The sequence below is a fragment of the Cryptomeria japonica genome, chromosome 6, assembly GCF_030272615.1.
Source record: "Cryptomeria japonica chromosome 6, Sugi_1.0, whole genome shotgun sequence".
Taxonomy (NCBI): domain Eukaryota; kingdom Viridiplantae; phylum Streptophyta; class Pinopsida; order Cupressales; family Cupressaceae; genus Cryptomeria; species Cryptomeria japonica.
Window position 1 is genome coordinate 264,377,209 of NC_081410.1, and position 27,858 is coordinate 264,405,066.

A 27,858-nucleotide genomic window follows, 5' to 3' on the forward strand; every position below is an offset into this window, starting at 1 on the left:
AAAGGAATACGTAATTTTTGGTTTTAAGTTTTTATGGTTCTGAAAAAAAAAAATGAAACATTTGCTGTGTATTGAATATTTTGAAAAGAAAGTAAATTGTTTATTTTTGTTGCGCATATAAAAAAAATTATTAGAAAGGAAATGGGAGTTAGATTTGCATGCATATAGTAGGTTGGTAATAAAACATTTGATCTATACATGGAAATGTTAAATTTAGTTTGTTTAAGTCTGTTGTTTAAATTATTTGCAGAAAATAAAATCAATAATATTATATCTATCTCTAAGGTTAAAATTAATTAATAAAACATTTAATTGATTTTAAAATTATTGAATTCTGTCATTTATATAGATGTTGATTAATTTATTGAATTTTATAAATTACTTGGTTACAGAATATCAAATCTAAAGTTAAATGGTCAATCTATTTTAAATAATACCTTATTATATAGTTGTTGTACAAATTTATCTAATTCTGTCAGATAATTAATTGAAGGGGACAAATAAAAAAAAATAGTATGATCATCTCTAAGTTTTATTTCAATATTTTCTAGTCTAAAAATAGTGTTGTATAAATTAATTTAATTCTGACATTTTACTTGTTTGTAGAAATTAACATCTAGAATTAAATGGTTTATCTATTTTCTTTTAAAAAAAAAATATAAATATATACATTGTAATAAATCTATTTTGGTATGGTAGAGTTGGTCTGGGATTCAGATGCACCTATCATATATATATATATATATATATATATATATATATATAGTTATTCTTTAAAAAAAAAAAATAATAAGGAGATTTTGTAGATGCAAAATATATATATAAACCTATATATATATACAAAAATAATATATTATAAAAGGAATATTTAAAAACTATATATATATATATATATATAATAAAACAAAAATGGGCATAGACGGGGGGTTTCGGGGAAGGAGCCGAAGGGCTAACCACTGTGTGTACACACAGTGGCGCCCGCGGCTTCCACTATGTGGACACACAGTGGACGGTCCCGCAGCTGCCACTGTGTGGTCACACAGTGGACAACCCCACAGCCACTGACCACAGTGGACGGCCCCGCAGTCACCACTATGTGAACACATAGCGGCGACAGCGCACGACATCCACCCCTCCCTTGTGCTCGGTCGCTGCTACTCCCACATGGAGACCTCCGCACTGCATTCAATGAGATAAGTAAAACCCTAGCCCAGGTAGGGTTAGGGTGGAATAAGAGAAAAAAAAAATAGATTATAAATTGTAGAGTATTTTGTAATATATATATTGCTAGTTTAGGGTTTTGCAAGGTTATTTTATAATAATATAAAGGCATATTTAGTTATATTTATAAATATATCTTTATATATATAAGAATATATATAGAGTTTATAACTATGATTGGTTAGGATATAATGTAGATTAAATATTTTATTAAGCAATTATAACTTATATATGTTTTAATAAACATATGGAGCTATTATAAAAAAAAAAAAATGTTTAAATTTTAAATTACTTAGGAAGTTTAGTCTTTTATAAACTTATTAATAAAGTTGGGTAAGTTATTTTGGCTATGGGGAAATAGTTTCTTTTAGTCCACTAAATATAGGTTTTGATTAAGATTAAACTTTATAGGAAAATATTCATTTGAATTTAATTGACCCCCTTTCATCGATTTAACTTAAATTCCTTTTAATTATTGAAAAAAATAAAAATTACACATTATAAACTAAGTTCTAGGACTAACTTAATTAGTTCCTAAAATCAATTATTGGTTATTGGAGATTAATTTTATCTACGTCAAATTAAGGGACTAAATGAATTTATTAGTTAAGATCAATGAGATAATAATTAAGTCATTTAGTAAAACCGCAATTTAATTCTATTTAAGTTATTTCCGCTTAATTGAGTTAGTGGTTAGAGTTAGCTCACACATAGTTAAGACGAAACTTGCTAGTGCATTTCATATTCGCAAAATTAATAGAAGCCCTAATTAAGTAAGCTATTAAGGAAGGATGTAGTAACAGGATGGAGGAAAACTCGATATTTAGTAAATGATTGATATCCAACCAAATAAATTTTATTAATGTCTATTTAGTAGAAACGGATCTAATTAAGTATTAATATGCACAACTGTAATGAAAGGGACTTTTGTGTGAATTTATTATTACTCTTATAGAATTTATTCAATCCGCTTGATAATAGGAGTTATCGTATTTGTTATGATAGTATTCAATATCATTTAAGAATTCACTTGGAACAACTTGTTAAGATGTATCAACTCAATTAAGCAATGGTTACATGTAATTTAGTGTTATAAGAAAAAAAATTGTTGGTCGTGTTTTGCCCAAAAGTTTGGGCATGACAAATGGTTAGAGTGGTAAGGGAAAGGAATCAGTACAAAACTATGTATGAGAAGGCCATCAGAAGAAGTGGACAGTCTGAACCCATGTTTCTTTCTCCTAAAAATTCAAAATGAAAGAAGAAATGTGAGGAATTGCAATAGGAAAATCAAAGAATTCTCAAACATATGCAAAGTGTAAGAATTGATACTGCTTCTTTCTTATTGAATAAAAGATTTGAAAAGTTGCAGGGTCACTTGGAAGACTTTTGGGCTGTGTTTTAGAAAAATGTGGATAATGCAATATCACATAACAAGATAAAAAATAGACTGGGGGTCAAGCTGCATGAGATGAATTTGGAGGGAGCAGATGCCAAAGAGATTGAGAAAATTGAGAGGCTACTTGCAAAGCATGATAAATTTGATGCATAATTACAAAACAAATATGATGAGTGTAAATATGTAATCCAACATGGTATTCCTATGTTAGTTGGCCATAAAGGTGAAATTAAGAATAAGGATAAATGGATTGTTGAATGCCAGAGTATCCACAGGGTTGCCCGAATAGATGGAATAGAGTTAAAGGAAACCACTGCACAGATGGAGCAGTTTGTCACATTGGAGATCATGGTTAGGGACATGATTTATGATGTAGATACCTAAAAGTCATAAAAGTATTTGGAGCATATTAAGAACTTTGGCTAAGTGCTTGGCAATTAGCTCTTGTTTCGAATGTTTCAATTTGTTGTCTTTTAAAGTCTTATGTAATATGTTTGTTATGTTGGTATTTGTGTTAGGGTCAGTTAGTTGGTTTTTTTAGTTAAGATATTAGTTAGTGTAATTCTGAATGAAGGGGTATTCCCTTTCATTTTGAAATTGAATCCTCATTTGTATATATAGAGTATATTTTGATGAAATGAGAGATAGATTTAGAGATGCAACTATATACAATACTCTTGGGGTTTATTTTCTGGAAATGCCAAACTGGTGAAAAGACATTGTGCTATATGTAATCAGTTGATTATCTTATGTTTATTTGAATACAAAGATCAAGTGTTTTTTAATCTCTGATGGTGTTTATCTTTTTGATTGTTTGATTAGTTCCCTGTGATAAATCTATTCATTTAGATTGTTTCAATGTGCTATCATATGTTATTATAGTTTGGGTTAAGTTTAAGTTTGATGATCAGTTTGAAGGATTGGATGTCAAGATTCATTATGTCTTATTGGTCTTTCAGAGCAAAGTTAAATTCAGTAAGACTAACTACAACATTATGTCAGGGGTGAAGGTACTGGTCTACTATTGTTTGAAGATAATTTAATCAGGTGTTTTAAGAGTAATCTCAATTAAGAAATCTGTAATGTCCCCACTTTGAAATAGGATTCAATAATATATAATAATAATAATAATAAAATTAAAATATAAAAGATTAAAAAAATTACATTTGAATTAAAATGTAAATTAAATATAACAAAAATTTAATATTAAGTTAATGAATGATCAAAAGACATAAAATGAAAAGGTGTGACTCCCTCAAACATGAGATATAAAAGGGAGAAGATAACCTCATTTGAAAGGGGGATAATTGGGGAATGAGAGGTGTAGATCCTATTTAAATAAGAAGTGCAAATCTGATTGTGAAAGGTTGTGTCCCTTTCAAAGGGCAGAAAGAATGAAGAGGTGCACTCTTTCAAAGGGTGCTAATGGTGAAAAGGTGTGTCTCTTTCCAAAAGGAATACATGAAGAGAATTTGATAGTAATATTAATATAGAACATAGAGGAAACTATAGGCGATTGTAATCTGGTCTATGCACACGATAATCACATCCAAGCTTCCACCCTTTTTCTAGTATGTATTTTTGTTTGCATATACTGCAACCCCCATATTAATCTATATATATTCTTGGTCCAATACTTCTACAATAATAAGTTTTACAATAATGATAATAACCTTTATATATACATATATATTAGAATGATCAGTGATATTCAGTGGCCAATGTCACTTGAAGATAAAACTAGAAATAATCTAAAAATTACTAATTCTCTAAAATTGTAAGTGTTGATGGATAAACTGGAATTTAATAACCATTCTAATTGTTGGTAATAGATTAGATAACTGATGATATTTTAAGCACTGGTAACAAAGTAAATAACTGGTAATAATCTGAGTATTGACAATAACTTCAATAACTGATAATAATTCAAACAACTGATAATAAATTTGAATGTTGGTTATGATTCAAATATTGATAATCTGAATAAACTAAATCAATTCATGTGGAGTAGGGAGAACTACTAAAGGGTAGCCTACATGATAATATGGGTAGGAAGAACTGCTAAAGGGCACCCTACAGGATCATTAAGTGGGGAGAACTGTTGAAGGGAACCCTACCTGATAAATGGGTAGGGAGAACTGCTACAAGGCACTCTACAGGATAATTAAGTGGGGAGAACTGTTGAAGGGAACCCTACCTAATAAATGGGTTGGGATAACTGTTATAGGGTACCCTACATGATCATTGGGTAGGGAGAACTGCTATAGGGAACTCTACATGACATTATTGGGTAGGGGAAACTGTTGTGTAAGGCACCCTACATGGTTATATTGGATAAGAGGAAATGGTCAATCAAGACACCCCACCAAATCCCATATCACAACTCACTAACATAACTTATGATTCTATCTTTGATATTATAACAAGGATCCCTCTTTATGTTATATGTAGTTAATTATGTATATAGTCATTTATATGACCATTCCTTAATGAAATTTGTAGCACCTTCTGAGTTTATTTTTGTAGGTTTTTTACTAGAGTAGAGGCTAAGGTATTTTCTCTTAACCCCTACACTAAGAACTAAGATCCATAACTGGGATATTTTAAGGCATTTTATTAGGGGACATTACAAAATCATACTTATAATAAAGTAACCTTTTATTTAAAGCATTCATTTACAAGTAAGCAATTCAAATTTTTTAGTAATTATTTAATTGAAGTGACAATCTCAAGAATCATTTACCCTCTAATGCACATAAACCTTGGAAACATTCAATTCCAATCAGGCATACTTGACAACAATGGGACTAATACACATCAAAAACAATGGGACTAATACCCATCAAAAGTCTCCTCTCAACCTTCAAAACACCCTTACAAGACAACAACTTAATAGACACCAACCATACTTTGAGGAAGACAAACATGAAAAAGGAATCCATTACCTAGTAATGAAGCCAATCACCCTGGTCAGTCTCTTGATATCATTGTTATAGACTTATCCTCCAATTTATAGAAAGATCCAACAGTTCAAATGAAAGTTATGATAATTATTCCAAAACTGCTACATGATACAAGAAAGACAATATTAAGATAAACTATACAAGGTACACATCATGAAGAAAACTACTCAAAATTCTTGATAACATCAAATGAAATATAGTGTTTGATTAGATTCTACTTTCTTTTAAAGTTCTATACAATACCCAGATTTCTATTAACCCATAACAAAATACGCAACTAACAAATAAAATGAAATAAATTATTCATATTTCAAGCCTCGAACTCAAAATGATTCTGCATGATAGAACCAATATCCATTAGGACTCGTTTCACCTTATGTTTTATGATGATGAATTCAATGTGTGGTGAAAAATTTATGGGTTGGATCACTCAGTAGAATATCATTTTGATTTAAGGCTAGTTGATAAGAGGATGATAGATGGCATACTGGTGCTTGGAATTGGGTAGGATGAATGTTAGTAGGCACATGGGCATCTTTTAACAATTTAGTAAGGATCTCTTGATGGATAGATGATAATTTTTAAATATCAAAAATAGATCAATCAATCCTTCTGGGAGAAGAACATCTATAGTAGGGATTGTGAGGCATGTTGTGGCTCTTCGTCGGTATCTTCTGAATCCATTGGCCATGGTTGCAACATTATGTGGTCCTAGCAAAGAGATATTATCATTGAAGATTCATTCACTGGAACATTTCCTTAGTCCAGATGACAAGTGTGAATTTGTGGAACAGGTAATGGTTACAATAACCAACCAAGTTGGTGTTGACATAAACCTAGCAGCATCACATGAATGGATGTTTTCTCCTCTGCAATTTGTAGCTGGCCTTGGGCCTAGAAAAGATGCTTCCATACAAAGGGCTATTTTTAGGGCTGGAAGGGTTTACAGTCGTAGAGAATTGTTGACCCCTCTAGGAGCTATGAAGTGACTCATCTTTATAAATGCTGCTAGTTTTTTAAAGGTTAGAGGGACCAGGCAAGCAACTTCTGGGAACCATGTTATGGATCCTGTTGGTGCCCAAAAATGGGTTTACACTGCCATAGGGCAGAGACCAAGTTCATTCCTTTGAATACATATAGAAATCCACTTTCAACTATCAATATCCTTCAGGCTTGGACCAACTATGACAAGGATACAAAATCCTTCTTCACTTCGCGCTTTGCAAAACCCAGGAGAGTAATCCCTTTAGTGAACCTCCTGATCTTTGCAACACACTCAAGAATTCACTAAAAGAAAAGCATATTATCTCATTAAAGGGCTCGACAAAAAGGGAGAATGTTCAAGGAAGGAAAATCCTTTAGTGATCCTTGACCTTAAACTGGAGCATGAGAGAGGCGAGACAACTCAAAAAATACATGAAAACTTTTAGCAATGATGTTCTCATATTTAAAATATTGTAGTGATTCATCAGTAAAACTGAAACAAGGCTGATTAATAAAACCGATTACAAGCAATGATTAGTGCCTTACTCCATTGGGAAACTGAAGATATGAAACATAAACTTGAAAATGTGACATAGTTTCATCTAATAGTATAAGATCTAAGATAATACAGCCTTACAGTATATCTCATTTGCAATCCCAACCCGAACTACTTATCTAAAAATCCCTACAAAAGCCCTATCATTTTGCAACTATATTCAAGTAGTTTAATTGGCCCCTTGGGCCAAAGAATAAATAGAAAGCTACATACATCACAACAATGCACTAAATAAAATAAACCCTTAGTTGATTTCATTCAAAAATTGATAGAATCATGCAATGGAGAGAAAAGAGTCATAATTCTATTTTTGTTTGAATAAAAATACTATTTCTATCATAGGATGAAATTTACATATAAATCCTTCAAGAACCTGTACAAAGCTTGATGCCAAAACATTTCTTTATTTTTCTCTGTAAAAGACTTTACAGCTTGCTTACTTAACCTAAACTCACTACTGGAAACAAACAAGGAAAAACCAAAGGAACAAGAAAGTTGAACCTACAAGAGATTCCCCAAAAATTTGAACCCCTCTTTTGGCCTTGATTTCTCTTTTTATAGAAGAAAGGGAGCAACAAGCTTTCGAACAGAAGACACATGTCAATAGCAGATTCATTTTTGACAATTAGGCCTAAAAGGCCATATGCAATTCTATTATAGAGATATTTCTATATCCATGTGATGCCACCTGTGAATCAATATCTTCAACTGAAAATTGATAGAAGAAAAACTGCTTGAACCATGTCGTTATCACCCTGACACCTTTGGATGGAGTGTGATATGTTATGCTTCTGTCCTACAGAGAATTTCCCTTCTTGGAAAGGAAATCGGGTCCCAACAAGAAGATAAGTTGCCTCCAAAATAGAAGAGGGTCTCAAGCCTTCATGCCTAGGATCAGAGAAAGTGGAAGGAGGAGCTACAGGAGAAACATAATATGTTGGGTAGGGGTTGTAGCTTCCATGCAGCCACATGGATGATTAGCTACCTGTCATGCCCAAACTTTTGGGCAAAAATGCAACAACAAAAAATAAATTAAACACTTAATTACTTGATGACCTACGTTTAACTAGGTGTGACAACTTATTAAGTTTCACTTAAAAGAGATCTTAATTGACATTAAGAATGGATTTCTAAAGTGAGCGATAATTTATTTAATCTAATTAGGAGACTTAAGTCTTATCTCAATCTCCTAAGCGATCTAAAAAACAATTTAGATTTTAACTTACTTAACAATTACAATAATTACCATTACTTAAATTGATTCATTTACCCCTTTAAAGTCACCGCAACTTAATTAATTAATTAATTTGCCCAATTAAATCCCCCAATAATATTAAGAGTTAATAATAATATCTCGCAATATTTAAATAACTTCAAAATTCATTGAGTTAACATTAATACAATTATTTATAATAATAATTAAACAGGCAATTAATTGAAAACACCTCCACTGTCCTTAAATAACTATATTTAGTTGACTAAGAAAATTAAATCTTCCAATAGATTAAACATTAAAATTAAATCAACTCTTATAAATGTAAATTAATCGTGTATAATTAAATTACCCCCTTAGGGGTTTAATTGACCATTAAAATTTAATATCCCCAAAGATAGATGTTAATAAAAATATTAAACATATATATATATATATATATATATATATATAGAGAGAGAGAGAGAGAGAGAGAGAGAGAGAGAGAGAGAGAGAGAGAATAAAATAGTCTAACCAAGAAAATAAAACCCCATAATTTTTTTATAAAATCAATTAATTCTTATAAATTACCCCCCATACAATAATAAAATCTCTATTAATAATGGAGAAATTTTCCCCCCAAAACTTATTTTAATTTCAAACCCCTTCAATATAATACTTCTTTAAATAAACATATGTGGGTTAACCCTATTTAGGTTTTCCCCATTTAATTTAACAATAATCTATCTATCCCCACTTTTCTTTCTTTTAAATTTCTTATATTCTTTATCTAACCCTAACCCTAAATCGAGTTAGGGTTTCCATGAGAAATTCATTTTAGATCTATTTCTATCTTTTGTTTGAAAACCTCTTATTTTATTTTATGTCTCTTATGCTGCAAGGTTTTCGGCCATGGTAGAGGAATGGTGGAGGCCAAAGAATGGCAGCCAAGGGGGAAGGAGGCAGCGGTAGGTTGCAGATCGATCTTAGGAAGAGGGCAGGGTAGATAAGAGGAAGGGCGGAAGAGGGAAGCAAAGTGGTGGTCATGGGTGGCACCACTGTGTGTGTCATGACCCACACTATGTGTGTCGTGGCCCACATTGTGTGTGCCACGACCCACACAATGTGTGTTGTAGCCTACACTGTGTGTGTCACGGACCACACAGTGCAGTCACAGTCCACACAAGTGTGTCGCGGCCCTGTTGTGTGTGCCTCGATCTACAACTCGCCCTTCCCAATGCACATCAACATTTCTTTGTTGCTAGGTTAATAGTATTTTATTTTTTTTGTTTAAAACAAAATAAACAGTTTGTTAAATTGATATGTAATGTATATTTATATATATATATATTTATGTATGTATATATATATATATATGTATGTATATATATATATACAAATGAGATTCACAGTTTTAGAACAAATTCAATAAATTTTACAGTAGCTTATATTTACATGTTTATATATATATATGGATGAACAACAAAACACATTCATTGATATCCAGTGTATTTTATAGATTGGCATGCTAGTAGTATTATTATTTTATAAACATGTATTCTATAGATATATTTATATCAACATACATTTACTGTGCAAATGTGTTTCCCAAAATAGACTATAATACAACAACATTTAATTTACAAGTAAAATATTTATATTTTCTTAAAGAAGGTCTCACAGAAAAATTACCAAAATAGTTTATATATATAACAGTAATGACTTTTTTTATTTTTTTTAAAGACTAACCAGCAATATAAGTTAGTGTAGATAATGAATAAATCACTATATTTAAATATGAACTTTATCTTGTTGATTTTACATTCTGCTAAATATTTATTTTCTATTGTAGATTTACTACTAGCACCTTTTTATCATAAAGAATATGCTCAAATAAATAAATGATTTGTAAATATATATTTAATCAACACTGCATATTTAGAAATCATACTAAGCTAGTTTTCACCATAAAGATGAGTAAAGAGATAAACTGCATTTTATTTAAATGTTTATCTACTCTTTTATTTTATATATTTTTCTTTTTCCAATAGACATTAAAGAAGAAATAAGTTTACATTTCCTACTCCATTTCATGATAATAAATAACAATATAGGAATATTGTTCAAATGCTTCTTTGATTTCTTTGAAATGAATATACAACAAAGTAAATATACAATCTTTTCTTTTTTAATCCACTTTACAATATTAACACAGTTACAATTTCAAGCCTCTTACATTTCTACAAGAATGAGGGCTTGTTACAATACATATTTTTTTTAATTTCCAAATGAATCTAATAGGAGACTTGCACATGAACTTGGCTTTTCTCCATCCTTTATCCCATATAAATACTTGCAAATAAAATTGATAGGTTGTGACCAAAGCTAAACGGGTTACAAATAAACACAACCACAAAAGAAAGAAGAACTCAAACAACACATGAACTCTGAACCCAAGGATTTACAATGTCACTATGTGACTAACTTTGTGGGGTGAAGGTGGACCAAGTACCTAGAGGAGATCTGCAAGAAAGAGGAACAAATGCCTTCACAAGGCTATCAAAATATAACCAACTCAAGTCACATACTTGACCCAAAACAAATGGTATGTCCCCCATAGCCTACAAGCCCATATCTCCCCTTATGAGCCCCTTTGCATAAGCATAAAAATAATGTAGCAAGGGTCTCATAACCCTTGTGTATCCCTGTCTTCCAAGAAGAGAGTCTCTACACTCATAGGCTGTCAAGCAACCCTTCACCCCCAAGGCTACTCTACCCTCCCAAGGGTGAGTATGGCCTTGAAACACCCATAACACAAATAATAATACAACTTGTTGGGTCTCAAATCAACAGATTGGATAGGTTCTAAGGAAATGCCAACTTCTATGATCAAACCCTCCAATTGACTTGGCCAACATGTAGAGTGAACCTGTTTGGTTGCTACCTCTCTCACTTTAGGCTCTGCAGGACCTAGGCGGGTATACCTATTCACTGAATGTCTCCGGTAACCAGTGCTTTTTATAGCAGATGTATTATCCTAATTTGATACCTCCTGATCTTTGAAATGGCATGAGTTCCTTGGATGGAGATATAGCAGATGAGTTCAAGATTGTTGTTGTAGAAGCTATTCGATCTATGTTTCCTAACTACTTCTATTTGCTTTTTGAAATAACAAATGGTGAAATATAATGATGAGTGTAATCTGTTTTGACCAGTGCCTTCTTTGCTGTTTGGGCTACAGAGTCATTGCACTTTCTTCAGGACTTATTATGCGAGCCTGTGAGACAGTTTTTTAATCCACCCTTTTGTAGACCTGTCGGTTATTATTTCTTTTGAGATCAATTTGAATGCTTATATCATGTGTTAATTGAATGAATTTTAACCCTACCTTTAAGGGACCAATCAATGAAGTACTGCAAGGAACAATTACAATTCGCAAGCAAAACTTTTGTTTCAACGTTATAACATGAAGCACATATTTGATTTCAAGAATATGAATAACCTTATCACTTTAGATAATATCACAGACGATTGCCAAAACAAAGTGAGATAATCCACAACACATACGCAAAGAAAAGCAATAGTTCATAGCATGTATTCCATCGAAATTTGTAAAACTTACAGGCTGTCATACATCGCCATCTTTCTCTTATCTGATCTTTTTTTCTTTTTTCTTTTTTTTCATTACAAAAATCATTCTCATATATATATGAGGATGAAGGCTTTTCACGAAGAGACACGACTTTTCAAAATACTAGTCGTTAACTTGAGTGTTTCTAAATTTAAGCAAAAAGAGATTTAGAAGTCCTAGATGATGAATATAGTCGTCATCTCTGAAGGTTTTGATTCGAGGAGTTTGTTTTTTCAATTCATCTCCCAGCGACAAATATTTGAATATTATCTGGTTGACAGTAGGAGCCATATCTTTACTTCGATCTATCTCTGATAAGGCCCAATCCTTGACGCTGGTAAGCTCTTTTCGCAAATCCTCCAAAGATATCACTTCCCCCTCTTTGTAAACGGAGGGCATTCCAACAGGTTTCTCATCATCTAATTCTTTTAAGTCTCTTCTCAGCGTATCTTCAAGTTTGACATGATTTTCTATATACGCATTCCCCTCAGCCTTTTCCTCTGGTGTCATGGTATCGACATTGTTTAGTACTTCTTGCAATCGTGCTCTTAACCTTTCATGCTTTGTTAGCACTTTTATCATTCCGTTGTATACTATCCAATATGGTTCGACCTGTAAGAGCATGGTGTTAAACCGATGTCCTATGATGTCATTGACCAATTTGTCCATCTTTTGTTGGATATTGTCTGCACGTTTATTGGCCTTTTCTGCTTGATACTTCCAGTACAGAGCATCGGAGACATCGTCCAAGCTGCGCCCCGCGGGGTATGAGGTGTATTCGCTGATAGGAGTCCCCGTCTCTAGTTGCAATACTTTTGCCTGCAGCTTCTGATTTTCCTCCTTAGATTTTTCATACAGTCCTTTATAGGTGACGTTCTCTCTGATCAAAATTTCTGTCTGGTCCAGGTTCAATCTTGCAACATCCAAGTTGAGCTTTGCAGTGACCCTAGGATCAGTTTTCCCAACCTGATGAACCATGAGGTGTCCAAAAGTTTCTTCAATGTCTACAATGATAGGCCTCTTCCCCTTTGGATACAGTGCCCACTGTAGGAGAGCTTTCTTGTCTGGATCATATCCAGAACCTAGGAACAATTTATCTACCTCCTGGGGCAACACCTGTTGATTCAAATCTTGTCTCTTCAGGAAGCCATCAAATAAGAGTGCTGAGTTAATATCCCAACCGGAGAAGATGATTACACCAGCCTCTTTTAATAGTCTCCTCCCTTTCTCAGGAGTCATGTCTTTCATGAGGACATCAATTTCATCCTGTAATCTCTTCATCTGTTCCTCCTCTGGTCTTCCAGCCATGCTTTGTTTTACATGAGCTCCTTTGTATTGGTACAAAAATGAGAGGAACTCCCTAGAAGAGGCAAATCCATCATCAGTAATGAAGTCTTCATGCTCAGTCATTCTGATATCAACAACATCCTTGATGTTAATCTCGCCAGTGTCCATATTCATTTCTGCTTCAAAACCAGGGGGATAATCTTCCCTAGGAGAATCAGGTGGGATACTACTGGCAGTCGACTTTGGTGACATGTGAGCTAGGGGCTGACTGTCCTTCTCAATATTAATAAAATGAAGGAATTGCGAAGGCACTCTGTGCATAATTTCTGCTTCATGTTGAAGCAGCCTTTTAGCTACTTCCAGAGGATCTTGGAGATTTCCAATTAGGTCTCCATCTATCATTCCCCTTGCCCTTTTCCATTTGTAGGCCTCCCAAACTAACTCACTTTTTCCTTTTAAAGCTTTGGCCTCCTCTCGTTCAAGGTTCTTGATTAGGTCATCTGGCATTTTGGCCACATGTATTCCAGCTTTGAGTTTCTGTGAGGCTCTGGCGGCTCTTATATATCCTTCAGGATCAAAATTCTCCCTAGGCTCACCCAGAGTCATACCATAATAGTCTAATTTATTCTGAAGTAAATGATAACTTTTTGAACTTTTGACAATGAAATCAGAAAAAACTAATAAACCTAGAACAATAGATTGTTTACCGAAATCAGTTAAGTGTTTAGCACTGGCAATAGACAATTGCCTTATAATCTCCAAGCTAGCCACTCTATTTGGTACCGTAATTGGAAGCATATGGGGTTGCCCTTCATATCCAAATACCCTTATTTCTGTGTGATTATCATGGCAATACCAATCACCCCAATTATGTTCAATCTGTGACTCTGGAGAGAAGTCCTTTGGTCTGAGAAATCTCTTGATTTCAGGAGACAAAGTGTAATCCCTGTGTTGCCCAAAAGCTGCACTGAGAGGTTTCACAAAGTATTCTTGAAAATGCCAATATTGGTTATTCATGAACCTCTGGTCCCATGCTGATACCCATAACTGAACCGGCTTCTTCAGACCATTCTTATCATAAGATCTAATGCTGAACTCATCTGGCCAGAAGTTAATTTCTTGTCCATAATAAAGAAGGATATGCATTAACATGGAGTATAATGAAAAATGAACATTCACAAGGTCTCCTTTCAATTTCTCTAGCCCATGATTCAAGGCATCTGCAACATAAGTGGCAAAATCAAATGACCTAGGGTCTTTTGATTGCAAGTCGGCACACAGAACCATAACCCCAATATCCATGAGTGGATGAGCCTCTAGGCCTAGTACTTGGGCTGCAGCATAATATGTATACTTGAAATAGGGATGAAAGTGGTTGACATCAAACGGCACCTTGTCATCTTTTCCGAACTGAACAAATGACCCACCCACTTTTGGCCTGTGAACAGGTAGTCTCCAAGTCCTGTAGATATTTTCCAAACTAAAGAATTCTTGTGAAAGTTTCTTCATATCGATACTCTCCTCTACTTCCCAGTCCAAATCAAAAACCATATCAATAGTCTGTTTGTTAATTACTACTAATGTATTCCCTCTGTAATCACATATGGTTTCGGTTCTTGGGTTGTAGCAATCTACCAGAGCTTTCATTAATTCTACATCTACAAACACATTTGGGACTACTAATTTGCCTAAGTTCTTCTTCCATAGATTGCTTATGGGTTCAGGTGCATCCCTTCTTTTGTAACCAAACAAAAATAATTCATGCCCTCTTATCTCGGTCCAAATGTCTCCTAGATTTTCAAATCTATCCTCTAATCCTTCTTCTTCACTTTTAATCTTCTTGGACCTCACACTAGACGATGGACACTGGTCTAACAAATCCTGAGTCAAAGCTCTCCCTTCTTTCTTCTGTCTCTTGGGCTTCTCTTCAGGGTTCAGCTCTTTTCCTTTCCTACTCTTTTTAGAAGAAGAAGACGAAGGTTCCATAATCACAGTAAATAAGAGAGACAACACTTACTTGGTGGAATGCTCAATTCTTCTGGTTATCGCTCGCAAGTCTCCGCAAGTTCTTTGCAATTTTCAATCTTTTAGCATCGATTTGGTTCTTACGAAAATTCACTCAGTTCAACTGTAATCGTATGGGCAACTTGTGTACAGTTAATGTTCTGCATCTATAATGGTTACTCAAGTGTTTAAACTTAATTGCAGATGTGACACTCTTCAACTGGGCCTTTAACTCTTTCGCGGGAAGTACAGTTCGCTCAAAATGCTCATATCTCAAGTTATCGATGAAACCCTTGTCTTCGGCCGAGTGTTTGAATCTTCCATCGAAAGCTCATTTTCTTCGATACTATTATTTCGATGAAAAGCTTATGTCAAGAAGCCGCTTTTAAGACTCATCGAAATCACTCTTTCATCGATAGTCCCCTTTTTCGATAAGTCATATGTAATTTCCATCGAAATCATTCTTTTCGGTGAGTTTCTTTCTTCAGTGAAGGCCTATGTATGTTCATCGATATCCCTTTTTCATCGATATCTCTTTATCGATGAAACAATTTTGCCTTTGCTCGACGTCATGTTCATAGATGAAAACTTGTATTTCGATGAATGCCTTTTGAGTTTCTTCGGTAATGATATTCCTTCGAAATCACCTTTTTGCCTTTTCGCCTTTTGTTTTCACTTTTTCAATGAAACTTAGAGTATCGATGAGTGGTTTTCTACATTCATCGAAGGTAACCTTTTGCCGAAATACCTTTGCTTAGTGCTTGTGTCGATGAAAACACTTCTTTCGATGAAACTTCCTCTGCAATGCTCGATACAGTTTGCTGGTCGAAATATCCATTAGTCTTCATGCTTATGGAAACATACATTTTTTTTTTTATATATTTTTATTTTTTAAAAATAGTGCTCAACACAACTCACAAAAACAAATACAAAGAAGGAGCTTCCACATTCAACTCCAAAAATCACATAAACAACAAAGCTAAAATACACGAATAATTTTTTTTTTCCTTCACATTAATAATGGTATTCAATATGCATGGAAGAACACTACCAACCTTTGATCCTGAAAATGGTATGATGAATTGTTGAAGGAGAGCTGCCCAATATACTAGTCATTTCTTCCCAAAACTTAAAATGCGACTTCTAAAACCCAATTTCCAACAACAACTCTAATTCTCCAAGATTGGAGAGTGGGTGTTCAAAATCCTAAGTTTGAATCCCTTCCCTAAGTAGACTCTTCTCACACTTTCCAACCTCTTGGAAAGGATGTGAGATCTCATAGGTTGGTCTTCCCAACCTATTACATGTTTTCTAAAAATGGCAACTGCAAAAGGTAAGAGAAGGTGGGGAAGAAAAACTATCACTCAAATGGAAGGTTGTCTAACTAAGGAGAAATCCTCAAAAGTTAAATTCCGTCCATCTTGGAAAACTCAACTTTTGAAGTGACTTGATAGTCACATGTGAATGGTCACATGGTTAAAATTGACCTTTACCCATAGGTATAACATATGGGCCTTAATTTTGGAAAATGAAGCAACATGCAGCTAGGAGGAGTAGGAAGCAGCAATGGGAGAATTCAAAATTCAAATTCTCTAAAAGGAGAGAACTCTGGTTCCAATGGTGGGAGCGGCTAGAATGAAGGAGTTGGTCCTATGGGAGAGAAGGAAAAACCTCTGGACATTCTGAAGGTCATTGACATTCCGCAGACTAGTGGTACTTTGCCAGAGAAGAAAGTGGGTTTTGGGTTTTCGAGGGAGGGGTCCAGCGAGGGGTCCAGCCCATGTGAAGAGACCTTGGAGAACGAAAAAGAATCTAGAAAATGGTCATCCCTTTTTGGAACAAAACTATCTAGTAAATCCTCTTTACCTCCTGTCAAGAATATTTCTGATCCAACCGATGGAAAGTCCGCTATCTCTATCCTTGATCTGGTTCTGGATCATAATATAAACAATATGTCGAACTCCTTGGTAGGCAAATTTATGGGTTCGCGTCCAAACATTGAAGTTGTAAGGTCTTATGTCAAATAGAAATGGGCTCTGAAGGGTAATGTTGAAATCTCAGCTTTGCCTAAAGGCCTCCTATCTTTTACCTTCTTGTGTGAAGAAGATAAATTAAGGATACTTTGTGGTAGTCCCTGGATGATAGGAAAGACAACCTTGGTTCTTCGGAAATGGCATCCAAATTTGAACATGAATGACTCTCTTCTAGCACAAGTTTCAGTTTGGGTAAAGTTGCCAGGTCTACCTCTTGAATATTGGGCAGAAAGAATCTTCTCAGGAATAGCAAGCTCCTTTGGCGAACTCCTCTCTATAGACCCAGTCACAACTTCAAAAAGGAGACTCACTCATGCTAGGTTTTGTGTAGGGATAGCCCATGATGCAGACATGCCAGAACAAATAGATATAGTGTCAAAGTTGGGAACATGGAAACAACAAATAGAATATGAATCTATCCCCTTTGCCTGCTTCCATTGCAAGAATGTAGGCCACTGGGCAAAATCTTGTCCTATCAAGCCTCAAGGAGAGATCAAGCAGACTAAACCCCTGGTAGAAAGTAAAAAGGTACCAGATAAAAAGGTATGGCAAGTTAAGAGTTTAGAAAATAAGGAAGCTGACTTTATTGATAACAACTATTTTGAATCCTTGGGGGAAAATAAGGCAGTGGTATCCTCAACTTTTGTCTCCAATCCCCCAACCCATTAAGTATTGAGAAATGAGTCAACCAAAGTAAACAACCCTATGACAGAGCAGATCCGAATAGAGGAATTGAAAGAACAAACTGAATCTTCAAAAGACACAGCTGAAGTGGTCATCGCTGATACTTGTGTTGATAAGGAAATGCAAAAGAAAGAGGAAAAACCTGAGGAAGGGGAGATCTCGAGCTCCCAAGAAGAAGAGACTAACTCTTCCCCACTCATAATAAGCTCTGAAATGCAAGAAGCCCAAAAATATGCAATACTGGGTATGAACCTTTTAGACTCAGATCAAAACTCAAAAATAGTAAATAGTGCTTCACATGATTATAGACTCCCTAATTGGGGTAGTGAAGATGAAATATCCAGAATCCTCAGTAATTCGGAAGCGGTTCTCGAGAAAGAAGCTGACTGGAAAATACCAAAATATAGGAACAAGGATCCACTCCCTCAGCTTCTCAACTAAGGAAATCCAACATAATAGCTCAAGTAGATGTTGGGTATATCTCCTCTTCCCCAGGTCGACCTTCTAACCTTAAATTTAGAGACAAGGAGGCCCAGTAAGAACATTGCAGACGGGACTCAGAAGACTCTTAAGGAGTTAAAAATTGGTAAGTAACTATGAAGATTATCTCTTGGAATATTAGGGGACTTAATAATCCTCATAAACATGATATCATTAGGAATATGATAAGGGACAGTAAACCTGATGTTTTTCTAATTCAAGAGACCAAAATGAGTAGAGAAAAAGTTGAATCTTTGAAGTTTTTTAAAAATAGGAGTATCAATGGTGGTAGCTCAGAAGGTGCTTTGGGAGGTATAGCTACCATTTGGAATCTTAATAGTGTCAAAGGCCATGTTCTTATTCAAGAAAATAATTTCTCTTACATTAGATTTGAGCATTTAAAAGATGGAACTTCATGGGTCCTCACCAACATTTATGCACCCAACACCTTCAAAGCTAGAAACTCCTTCTAGAAAAAACTTATAAAAACTAGGGACAGCTTCAAGAATCTTAGTTGGCTGGTCATGTGAGACTTTAATACTCCTTTGAGAGAGGAGGAAAAATTTGGTGGAAGCCCCTCTCAGTTGGAAAGTAGGTTGACCCTTATGGACTTCATAAATACATAGGCTCTCAACGATGTGGAGATACAAGGATGAAATTACACATGGACTAATAGGAGAACTGCTAATGATCTTATCCAAGTTCATCTTGATAGGGCTCTTATTTCTGATGAATGGTCCAGACATTACTTCTACTCCCTGTCTGCCCACATCCGAGTTGGGTCAAATAATTTTCTCATCACCTTCATTGCTGACCCAATTAATAGAAGAAGACATTTTCCTTTTAGATTTGAAAAAATGTGGACTCATCACCTTGACATCAATCGTAATATTCAGAAATGGAGTATCCAAGTAGAGGGAACTGCTATGTAGAGAGTTGTAAAGAAACTTAAAAGTGTTAAGGACAATATAAGATTGGAATAAATCCAACTTTGGGAATATTTTTGAGGCCAAAGTTAAACTCGAGGATGACCTTAAGAAAATATAGGACCAAATTCAGAAGGATGGTTTCAGTACTGTGTCTTTAGCTGAAGAAAATGGGACCCTTAAAAAATACCATGAAATCATTGCTAAAGAGGAAACTTTTTGGAAGCAGAGATCAAGATGCATTTGGCTAAAGAAAGGAGATAGGAATACAAGATTTATTCATGAGTCGACAATCAAACATAAAGTGGCAAATAGGATTAAAAAATTGGCAGTGGATAATGGGGAACTAGTCAAGGAGGAAGAGATAAGGAATGAGGCCAAAAGGTACTTTTCGAAACTTCTAAGGAGGGATCACAGGTTGGATGTTGATGCTCAATCTTCTTTTCTTCAAAATATTCCTTGTCTCATTGATGAGAAGATGAATGCCTTCCTTTCTTCTATTCCTTTGATCTTGGAAATCAAAAATGTTTTTTCTTTTGATGGTAACAAAGCCCCCGGTCTAGATGGCTTCCCCATGTTCTTTTTTCAAGATTTTTGGGACAATGAAGGGAAGGATGTTTCCAATGGGGTCAAGGAATATTTTGGGGCTAGAAGAATTTTGAAAGAAATTAATGGCACTTTCATTGCACTTATTCCTAAAACCTAAGGTGCTGACTCCATGGACAAGTTCAGACCAATCAGCTTATGCAATTCTTTTTATAAGATTATCTCCAAGGTTCTTACCACCAGAATCCTGATTGTCCTTCCTTCTCTAATTAATCATCAGCAAAATGGTTTTGTCCCAGGAAGACAAATTCTCAACTCCATTATTACTATCCATGAGAATATTAACTCTCTTGTTAGGGCTAAGAAACAGGGTCTCATCCTCAAGCTTGATCTCTCTAAGGCCTATGACCGGGTTGATTGGTCTTTTCTTGTGAAGGTTCTTATGGCTTATGGGTTGTCCACCAAATGTGTTGACCTCTTCAATCAACTTATTACCTTAGCCTCTTTTTTTGTTCTTGTCAATGGTTCCCATTCCCCCTTTTTCCAAGCATCTAGAGGACTGAGGCAAGGGGATCCCATTTCCCCTATCCTCTTCATTATTATGGTTGAATGTTTTGGTAGGTCTATGGTGTCATGCTCTATGAAGTGTACCTATACCTGCAAACACAATGCACTCAATAAATCATTACAAGCAATGGTTAGAAGACATAATCAATGAAACACAAAACCATAGCTAATCGACTTATTGCCTCCTAGTAAATGTGAGTGTGGATTTTGCTCTCAGATCTTAGTATGCAAATTCCAGTGACTTGAATACACTAAGATGGAGGATTTGAATGATTAAGATGCATGATCTAGAAATAATAGCATGATTAAGCTATATGAATGATTGATTATCCTAGCATGATTAAGCTAAGATTTAAGCTAAATTGAGCATGATAACATTGCTAAAACTGATAAACTATAAGCTAGATGCCTATAGTAACAATGCTTAAGCTACGAATGAGATGGGATCAAATGCAAAAATCATATGAAATTGGGACCCTTTGTGCTCCAAAATGAGGTCTATTTATAGGATTTCCCAAGGCTAGGGGTGAGTTGGCATGAATCAACGGTTGAGATTGATCTGAAGATATCAATGGTTAAATTGGAGGAGGTTGGCAAAGGGAGTTGGATTAAAGGGAACACTTAGTCATCTCTATGGTGACAAGTGTCAAGAGGCTTCTAGAAGAGGTAGGATGAAAGGGAACACTTAGTGACAAGTGTCACAAAGGTTCTAGAAGATGTTGGATGAAAGGGGACATGGTGGTAGGTAGAATGGGTTAGGTTTAGGAATGGTTTGGTTTAGGAGTGGCAGAAGTTAGGAGAATTTGAATTTAGAAATTCAAATAATATGAAAAGGATAATTAATCTCAACAACTCATAAATGATTTGTTTTAATTAATTAGGAAATTAGAAGAAATGATTTTGGTGGAGGGAATTAATTAATTTGAATTAATTAATTAAAGGGTTGAAATGAAATGAACCTATTTAATAAATCCTTAGATTTATTAATAAGTAGATGATAGAGAGATTTAAGCAAAATGCTTAGTGAATTCAATTAAATTGGGAAGGAGAGATTAATTAAATAATTGCTTATTTAATTAATTATCTTTAGACCATTTTTAGGTGTATACATATAGAAAACATGGTTATGCAAGGATCTTTTAAGGGACTCCAACCTTCTTCAGCTGATCTTATCTGTTCTTACCAATAGTTTGTGGATGATACCATTATCATGGGGGAGTCAAGTATCTCAGAAGCTAGAACCCTGAAGGACACTCTTTGTAAGTTTGCCTCTACATCTGGTCGGCTCATTAATTGGGTCAAAAGCGAAGTTTTTTTCATCAATACTCTAGAGAGAAGACATCATAGAATCACTAGAATCCTAGAATGTCAGATTGTTGATCTTCCTGCGACTTATCTTGGCCTCCCCTTGTGCATTACACCTCCTGATTCTTTTTGGAGCTCTCTAGTGGACAAGTTTCATAAAAAGCTAGCTGGTTGGAAAGGAGCCCTTTTAAGTCAAGCTAGAAAGCTTCAACTTCTTAAAGCTTCTCTTCAAAGAATACCTATCTATGCCCTAAGCCTTTTCAGAATTCCAGTCAAGTATCTTGATGCAATTGAGAAAATTCAAAGAAAATTTCTATGGTCACAGGTTGAGGATAAGAAAATAATGTCTCTTGTGGCTTGGGATCAGGTATGCAAACTGAAAAGTAAAGGTGGTCTAGGCCTGAGAAGAATCCGGATCTTAAATGAAGCTCTCTTGTCTAAACAGGTTTGCAGAATGTTCCACTCAGAGAGTGAATGGTGTAAAATCTGGCAAAGTAAGTACTCTCTTCTATCTTCCTCTCTTTCCTCTTTTATCAATTATGAAATCAATATTAGTGGGTCCCATATCTGGAATCATGCTTCTAAGTGCAGAGATAGCATTGCTAAAGGGGTTACTTGGAAAGTAGGCAATGGTAGGAAAGTTAATTTTTGGGAAGACACTTGGCTTTTTTATAAACCTTTGATTGATTTCCCAGAATGGGCCCCTTATGCCTCCTCCTATATTAGAACTTTTGGTCCTTTAGTTGAATGATAGTGGACTGGTAATAAATGATAGAACATAGAAAGTATTCACCCAAGCCTTATCAAGCTCAAAAATCATCTATCTTTGGTCTAGTTGAATAAAGAGGAAGACTCCCTCATTTGGAAATATGAACCCAAAGGTAATATCACTGTCTCTTCAATGTATGGTGTTCTCTCCCCTACCCCTTCTAATAATCCTTTCTATTATAAAGCTTGGTTAAAGGGTCTGACCCCCAAAATCAACTTTTTGTATTGGACTATTCTTCAAAACAAAATCTTGACCTGAGATAACCTCAAGGGTAGAGGATTTGCCTTTCCTAATAGATGTGCTCTATGTATTAAGGAGGAAGAGTCAGTGGACTATCTGGCTATCCACCATTCCTATTTTGCTTCTATCTGGGAAAGATTTCTTAAGAGTTTTTGCATTGATTGGGTGTTTCCTAACACTATCAACGAGTTGTTCTAATCCTGGAATTACCGTTGGTCTAACTCCTTTTTGAGATCTATGTGGCAGCTATCTCTCACTCACATTCTGTGGGGATTATCGAAAGAAAGAAATAATTGTATTTTTAGGGACACTTATCTTACTCAGGATATTGTGTTCCAAAAAATATAATGGGTGATTGTGGAGAACATTGGGATCATTGGGGGTCCTTGCTTTTTGATCAACCCATTGGAATCTCACATTTTAAGTTCCTGGAATTTAAAGTATGTTGACAGTTCTGACCCCAAGCAAAACAAAATATTAGAAGCAAGATGGAAAACTCCCCCTCATGGTTGGTTCAAAGTCAATTTTGATGGTGCTACAAAAGGTAATCCGGGCCCTGCGGGATGTGGAGCTATTCTTAGAGATGACAAAGGTATATGTAAGGAAATGGTTGTTGTTCCAATAGGAACCCAAACAAACCACAAGGTAGAAGCAATGGCAGCACTCCAAGGTATTCTCCTCACAAAAAGATGGAATTGCCCCTACATATAGATTGAAGGGGGCTCTAACAACATCATCAAATGCCTTAAGGGGACCTCTAAGCCCTCATGGTCTATTAATAACATTATAAAGGCCGCTAGAGACCTCATTAACACTTTTGAGAAAAGTTACATATCTCACATCTACCGTGAAGCGAATGGTTTTGCTGACTGGGCAGCTAATGTAGCACTCAATCAAGATGAAATGATTACTTGGAAGGGAGAACAAGGCCTCCTAGAGGATGCCAGATTAATCATTTTTAAAGACCGATACAATAGCACCCCAAAGATCATTAATGTACAAAACAATAATGAAATGGATTAAAAAGAGTACTTCAAACAATTATAATATTGTCAGCACCATTTATTATAACACTCAATCTATCACTTCCCACACTTTCTAGGTAAATTTGGTAGCTCTGAGAAACTCTCTGTAGAAAGCTCTCTGCAAGTTTTGACACTGAACTCTGAATAGCAAAAATATGGGCAGAAATAGGCGATGCTACAAACCTAGTTATTGTAAGGAATGGAAGGAAAAGGAGGTGGTCTGGAACATTCTACAGAAGGGAGGGTTTTCAAAATTTATGGAGAGGCTCCATGGACAGGATGCCATAGTCACCAATTTCTTTTGTAAAAACTGGGGAAAGGGCACTTTGAAGATGGGAGACCAATCAGTTGTCATAGATGAAGACCTTATTGCCCAGGCCACGAGACTCCAAAGGGAAGGAAGCAACCACTACAGAGATAGAAAAGTGAGCAAGGACGCCATTTAAAGATATCCTGAAACTAAAAAGGAGAAAAAATGCCTGGTGAAGCTAAGTAAAACTTACTATCCCCCTAGGGCTTTTGTTAAACCATGGAGGGAGGTCCTTTTTTTAATAATGTGCTATATTACTTTGGATGGTAGATTCACTAAAGTATAAGGCTACCATTTTGTTTTTATGAATCATTTTAGGCATGACGAGAAGGTTAACATTCCATATTTTCTATTATCTTCTATGAATGCCATCATTATGGTCTACAAAGAGAACCCTACGGGTGACATTGCCATGCATCAAGGCTTAATGGTTCTTATTTATGACCACCTCAAGGCTAACCAAATAGCCCGCCCACAACCCTTTATTTCTGAGTCTGAGGGGGATGGGTCAGACTCTATTTTTTCTTTGGATGAGGGTTTTGACAGTGATCCAACGAGTGATTCTGAGGAGAGAACGGATGACTTGGAAGTTCAAGTTGGCAAGAAGAGGAAACTTTTGAAAACTAGGCCTTCCTCCTTAAAGGGAAAGAAATCTAAAGGCAAAATTCTCCAGATAAGCTCGAAGGAGGAGGAGGAGGTCTCTAAAAATTCAGGGAAGGAGAAACCCCAGGGTTCTCTGAAAAAGAAACCCAAAGCCTATACTCAGACCAAAAACAAACAAAAGAGAAAGGATGAGAATGTGAAGGAGTTGGAGGAACATAAACAGAAAAAGATTTTGGATGTTGATCAGAACATGGAGGAGGTGACCACTGGAGAAGTTCATAGGGCTGAAGATAAAGGAACTATTGGTGACACCCCAAATAAGGAATAGGACAACTCCGGTAAGATAGATCCCCCCTCAAACCCTCCTCATGAGAGTTTGAAAAGTTTTATGGACACCATGGAATGGTTAATCACTAGTTACAAGAAAGTTATGGATGACAACAAGAAGCTCAACCACAGAATCTAGATTTTGGAAACTATCAACACTGGTGAAGGGAAGACTATGGCAGATTATATGGAGGATTTGACAAATACAGTTGCTAAAGCTGAAAATATAAGAGACTCCTTCAAACCCAGATTCAAGCAAATCGAAAAAAACTTGCTGGAGAGGAAAGTGAATGCTAATGCTATGGATCAAACTATGTCAGGAACTATCAGTAAAGTCAGTAAAATTGAGGAATGTCTCAAAAGTATCGCAGAGCAAAGCTTAAACATTATGAAGGTCTCTGGTGGTAATACCAAAACTTTCATCAGCAAATTGGATGAGGAGAAGGACATCCTGGAAATTGACCCTGACACTAAAGGTACAGGAGATGTTCAAGGACCCAAAACAAGAACCAAAGGTAAAAAGAAGGAGAAGAAGCCTAAAAAGGACCTAGATGAACTCAAAGTTGTTGCAGCCACCTATGACCAGTTGGTGATTAAGGCAGAGGACCTCCTGAAGACTCTTTAACTGTGCAGTGTTTTCTTGGTTTCTATTGTTTTGTTGTTTGTATCTTTTTGTTGTCCTTTCTATTTACTGGCCTTTTTGCCAGTCATTTTTTAAACAGTTTTTAATGGTCTGGATACTCTATGATGATACTTCTTAATCTCCTATGTTAAAGGTTTCGGGTCTTGAAAACCTATTTTTCTTATTAAAGTAGAACATATGGACCTTCAAAAATGCCCTAAACCTAACCTTAGGAGTTAGTTTCAACCTCTATAAACTCACCTAAAGTTTACCTATAGGTCAAACTTGAGTTGACCATTCCAATGGTTCTCTATCCAAGACATATTGGGACCACAATAAGCTATTTTGAATAATGCATTGTTTATACAAATTCACTCCAAGGGATATGTCATTGCCAACTCACTTCACAACACAAGTGTCAAGTGACACCATAAAAATTCACAATACTTTAATATGCATGGCATGTCCCTTTTTGGAATTAACAAATTTAACAAATACAAATTAAACACACGTTCAAGCATTCGCACTTTAAAAAAAACACATTACACATGAGGTGTTGTCTCTCCAAATAGACAACCCTTGGCTTCAAAAACACACATAGGTTTAGCTTGATTATCCAAATAGTTTCCATGGTCACATGGATTAGTTTTCCTGCACATCTCACTTTGCACATTAATAATCTCAAATAATCACATGCATTATTAGTATATGAAAAGGGTACAATTCAGACACTTTGCATACAATCATAACAATCAAATTATCAATTTATCCAATAGAATCCACATGAAATAATTTAATCAATGGAAACATCATAATCATCATGAATTCAATCATTCATAAGGTATGCATCCATGTTTTCTAACATCATAAGTGAAGTACTGTAAATCAGAAATAAATGGCATACATCATATCAATGTTATCCAATCATTGGATCATATAGAATCTAAAATCATATTGCATCAAAATGTGCACTGCAAGGTAAAATGATTCCATAACATGGTTCAATTACTTTTCCCAACAATTCACATGCAGTCATATACTCATTTGCAACACCAATTCAATCTTATAAAATAATCACTAGTTAGGCATGCACAATTAATCACCACATCATCAATCTAAGTACTGAAATCAATCATAATGTGGAACTACATCTTATCCACTAGTCTCTTAGGGATCCTATACCAAAAGGGTCTCATGATTGTGATGTATCAAGGTTCTAGGTTGAAAGATAAGTCCATGACAGAAATGAAAGATACTCTTATGATGGGTCTGGGATAGGACCTCAAACCCCTAACATATATATGATACACAAGCAAATTACATCTAATTATTACCCAAGGGGTCAACATTTACTAATTTATTTGTCTAACATAGCCCATCCTATTGAATCATATCACATTTACATAGTGTACCCATCACCCATGCAAACTATTAATAAGGTCAACCATGGTTAAACGAGGTTAACCAGAGCTTGATCAAGGAGGGGCTCTACACTACCACTCCCTACCCGAACATGTTCTTCTTTCATTCCTCAATGGGCTCTCTCTCAGAACCCCTTGTCATCCAGTGATAGAGTAGAAGTAGAGGTTATGCTATGCATGGCCTTTCTTCATAAGAAAAATCTTTGATGCCCCCTCTAGCAATCCTCCCCACTTTCACAACCCCTCTGACAATAAACATACTTACACAAGAGAGAAAACATCCATCTAGTATCACAAAGCATACATCAACTCCATTTATGACCCTGATCAGACATCATTTTCCTTACAGAAGAAAGAACTACACTCAGAAAATAGAAAAGCTTCATTTTTCTCCTACCAATTAAGTCACCACCCTACTGCGTTTATAGTCAAAACACTTCATCTAGTAGTGCTTATTCATATAAAAAATCATCACTTCAGTGCTTTCAATTCAACTTGCCAACTATGGACTCTAGAAATCATGCCTATCATATCCACTATATTTTCCTGCCAAGGTTCATCTTGTGTGAATGATTTTGTTCTGATTTTATTCTTCCATGAGTACATTTTCTGCTTCACGATCCCTATCAACAAGCAATCTCCAAATTCATCAAAGAACCCGTAATCCATCATATCTAAACCTAAATCTTATCCCAATCCTTTCACATCTCTAGGATATTTTCCTTGCCTTGTCAAATCAATTTTGACTTAATAGAAAAAATGAAAA

At 35.3% G+C, this 27,858-nt stretch overlaps 1 protein-coding gene across 1 annotated transcript in view; it reads left to right on the forward strand.

Annotated features, from left to right (window-relative positions):
- Nucleotides 1-25,050, forward strand: part of LOC131062582 (uncharacterized) — a 36,287-nt gene extending 11,237 nt beyond the window's left edge. The window contains exon 2 of the mRNA XM_057996275.1: nt 24,666-25,050. Within this exon, the coding sequence (XP_057852258.1) occupies nt 24,666-25,050 (385 nt within the window). The remainder of the gene's footprint in view (nt 1-24,665) is intronic.
- Nucleotides 25,051-27,858: the final 2,808 nt, after the last annotated feature.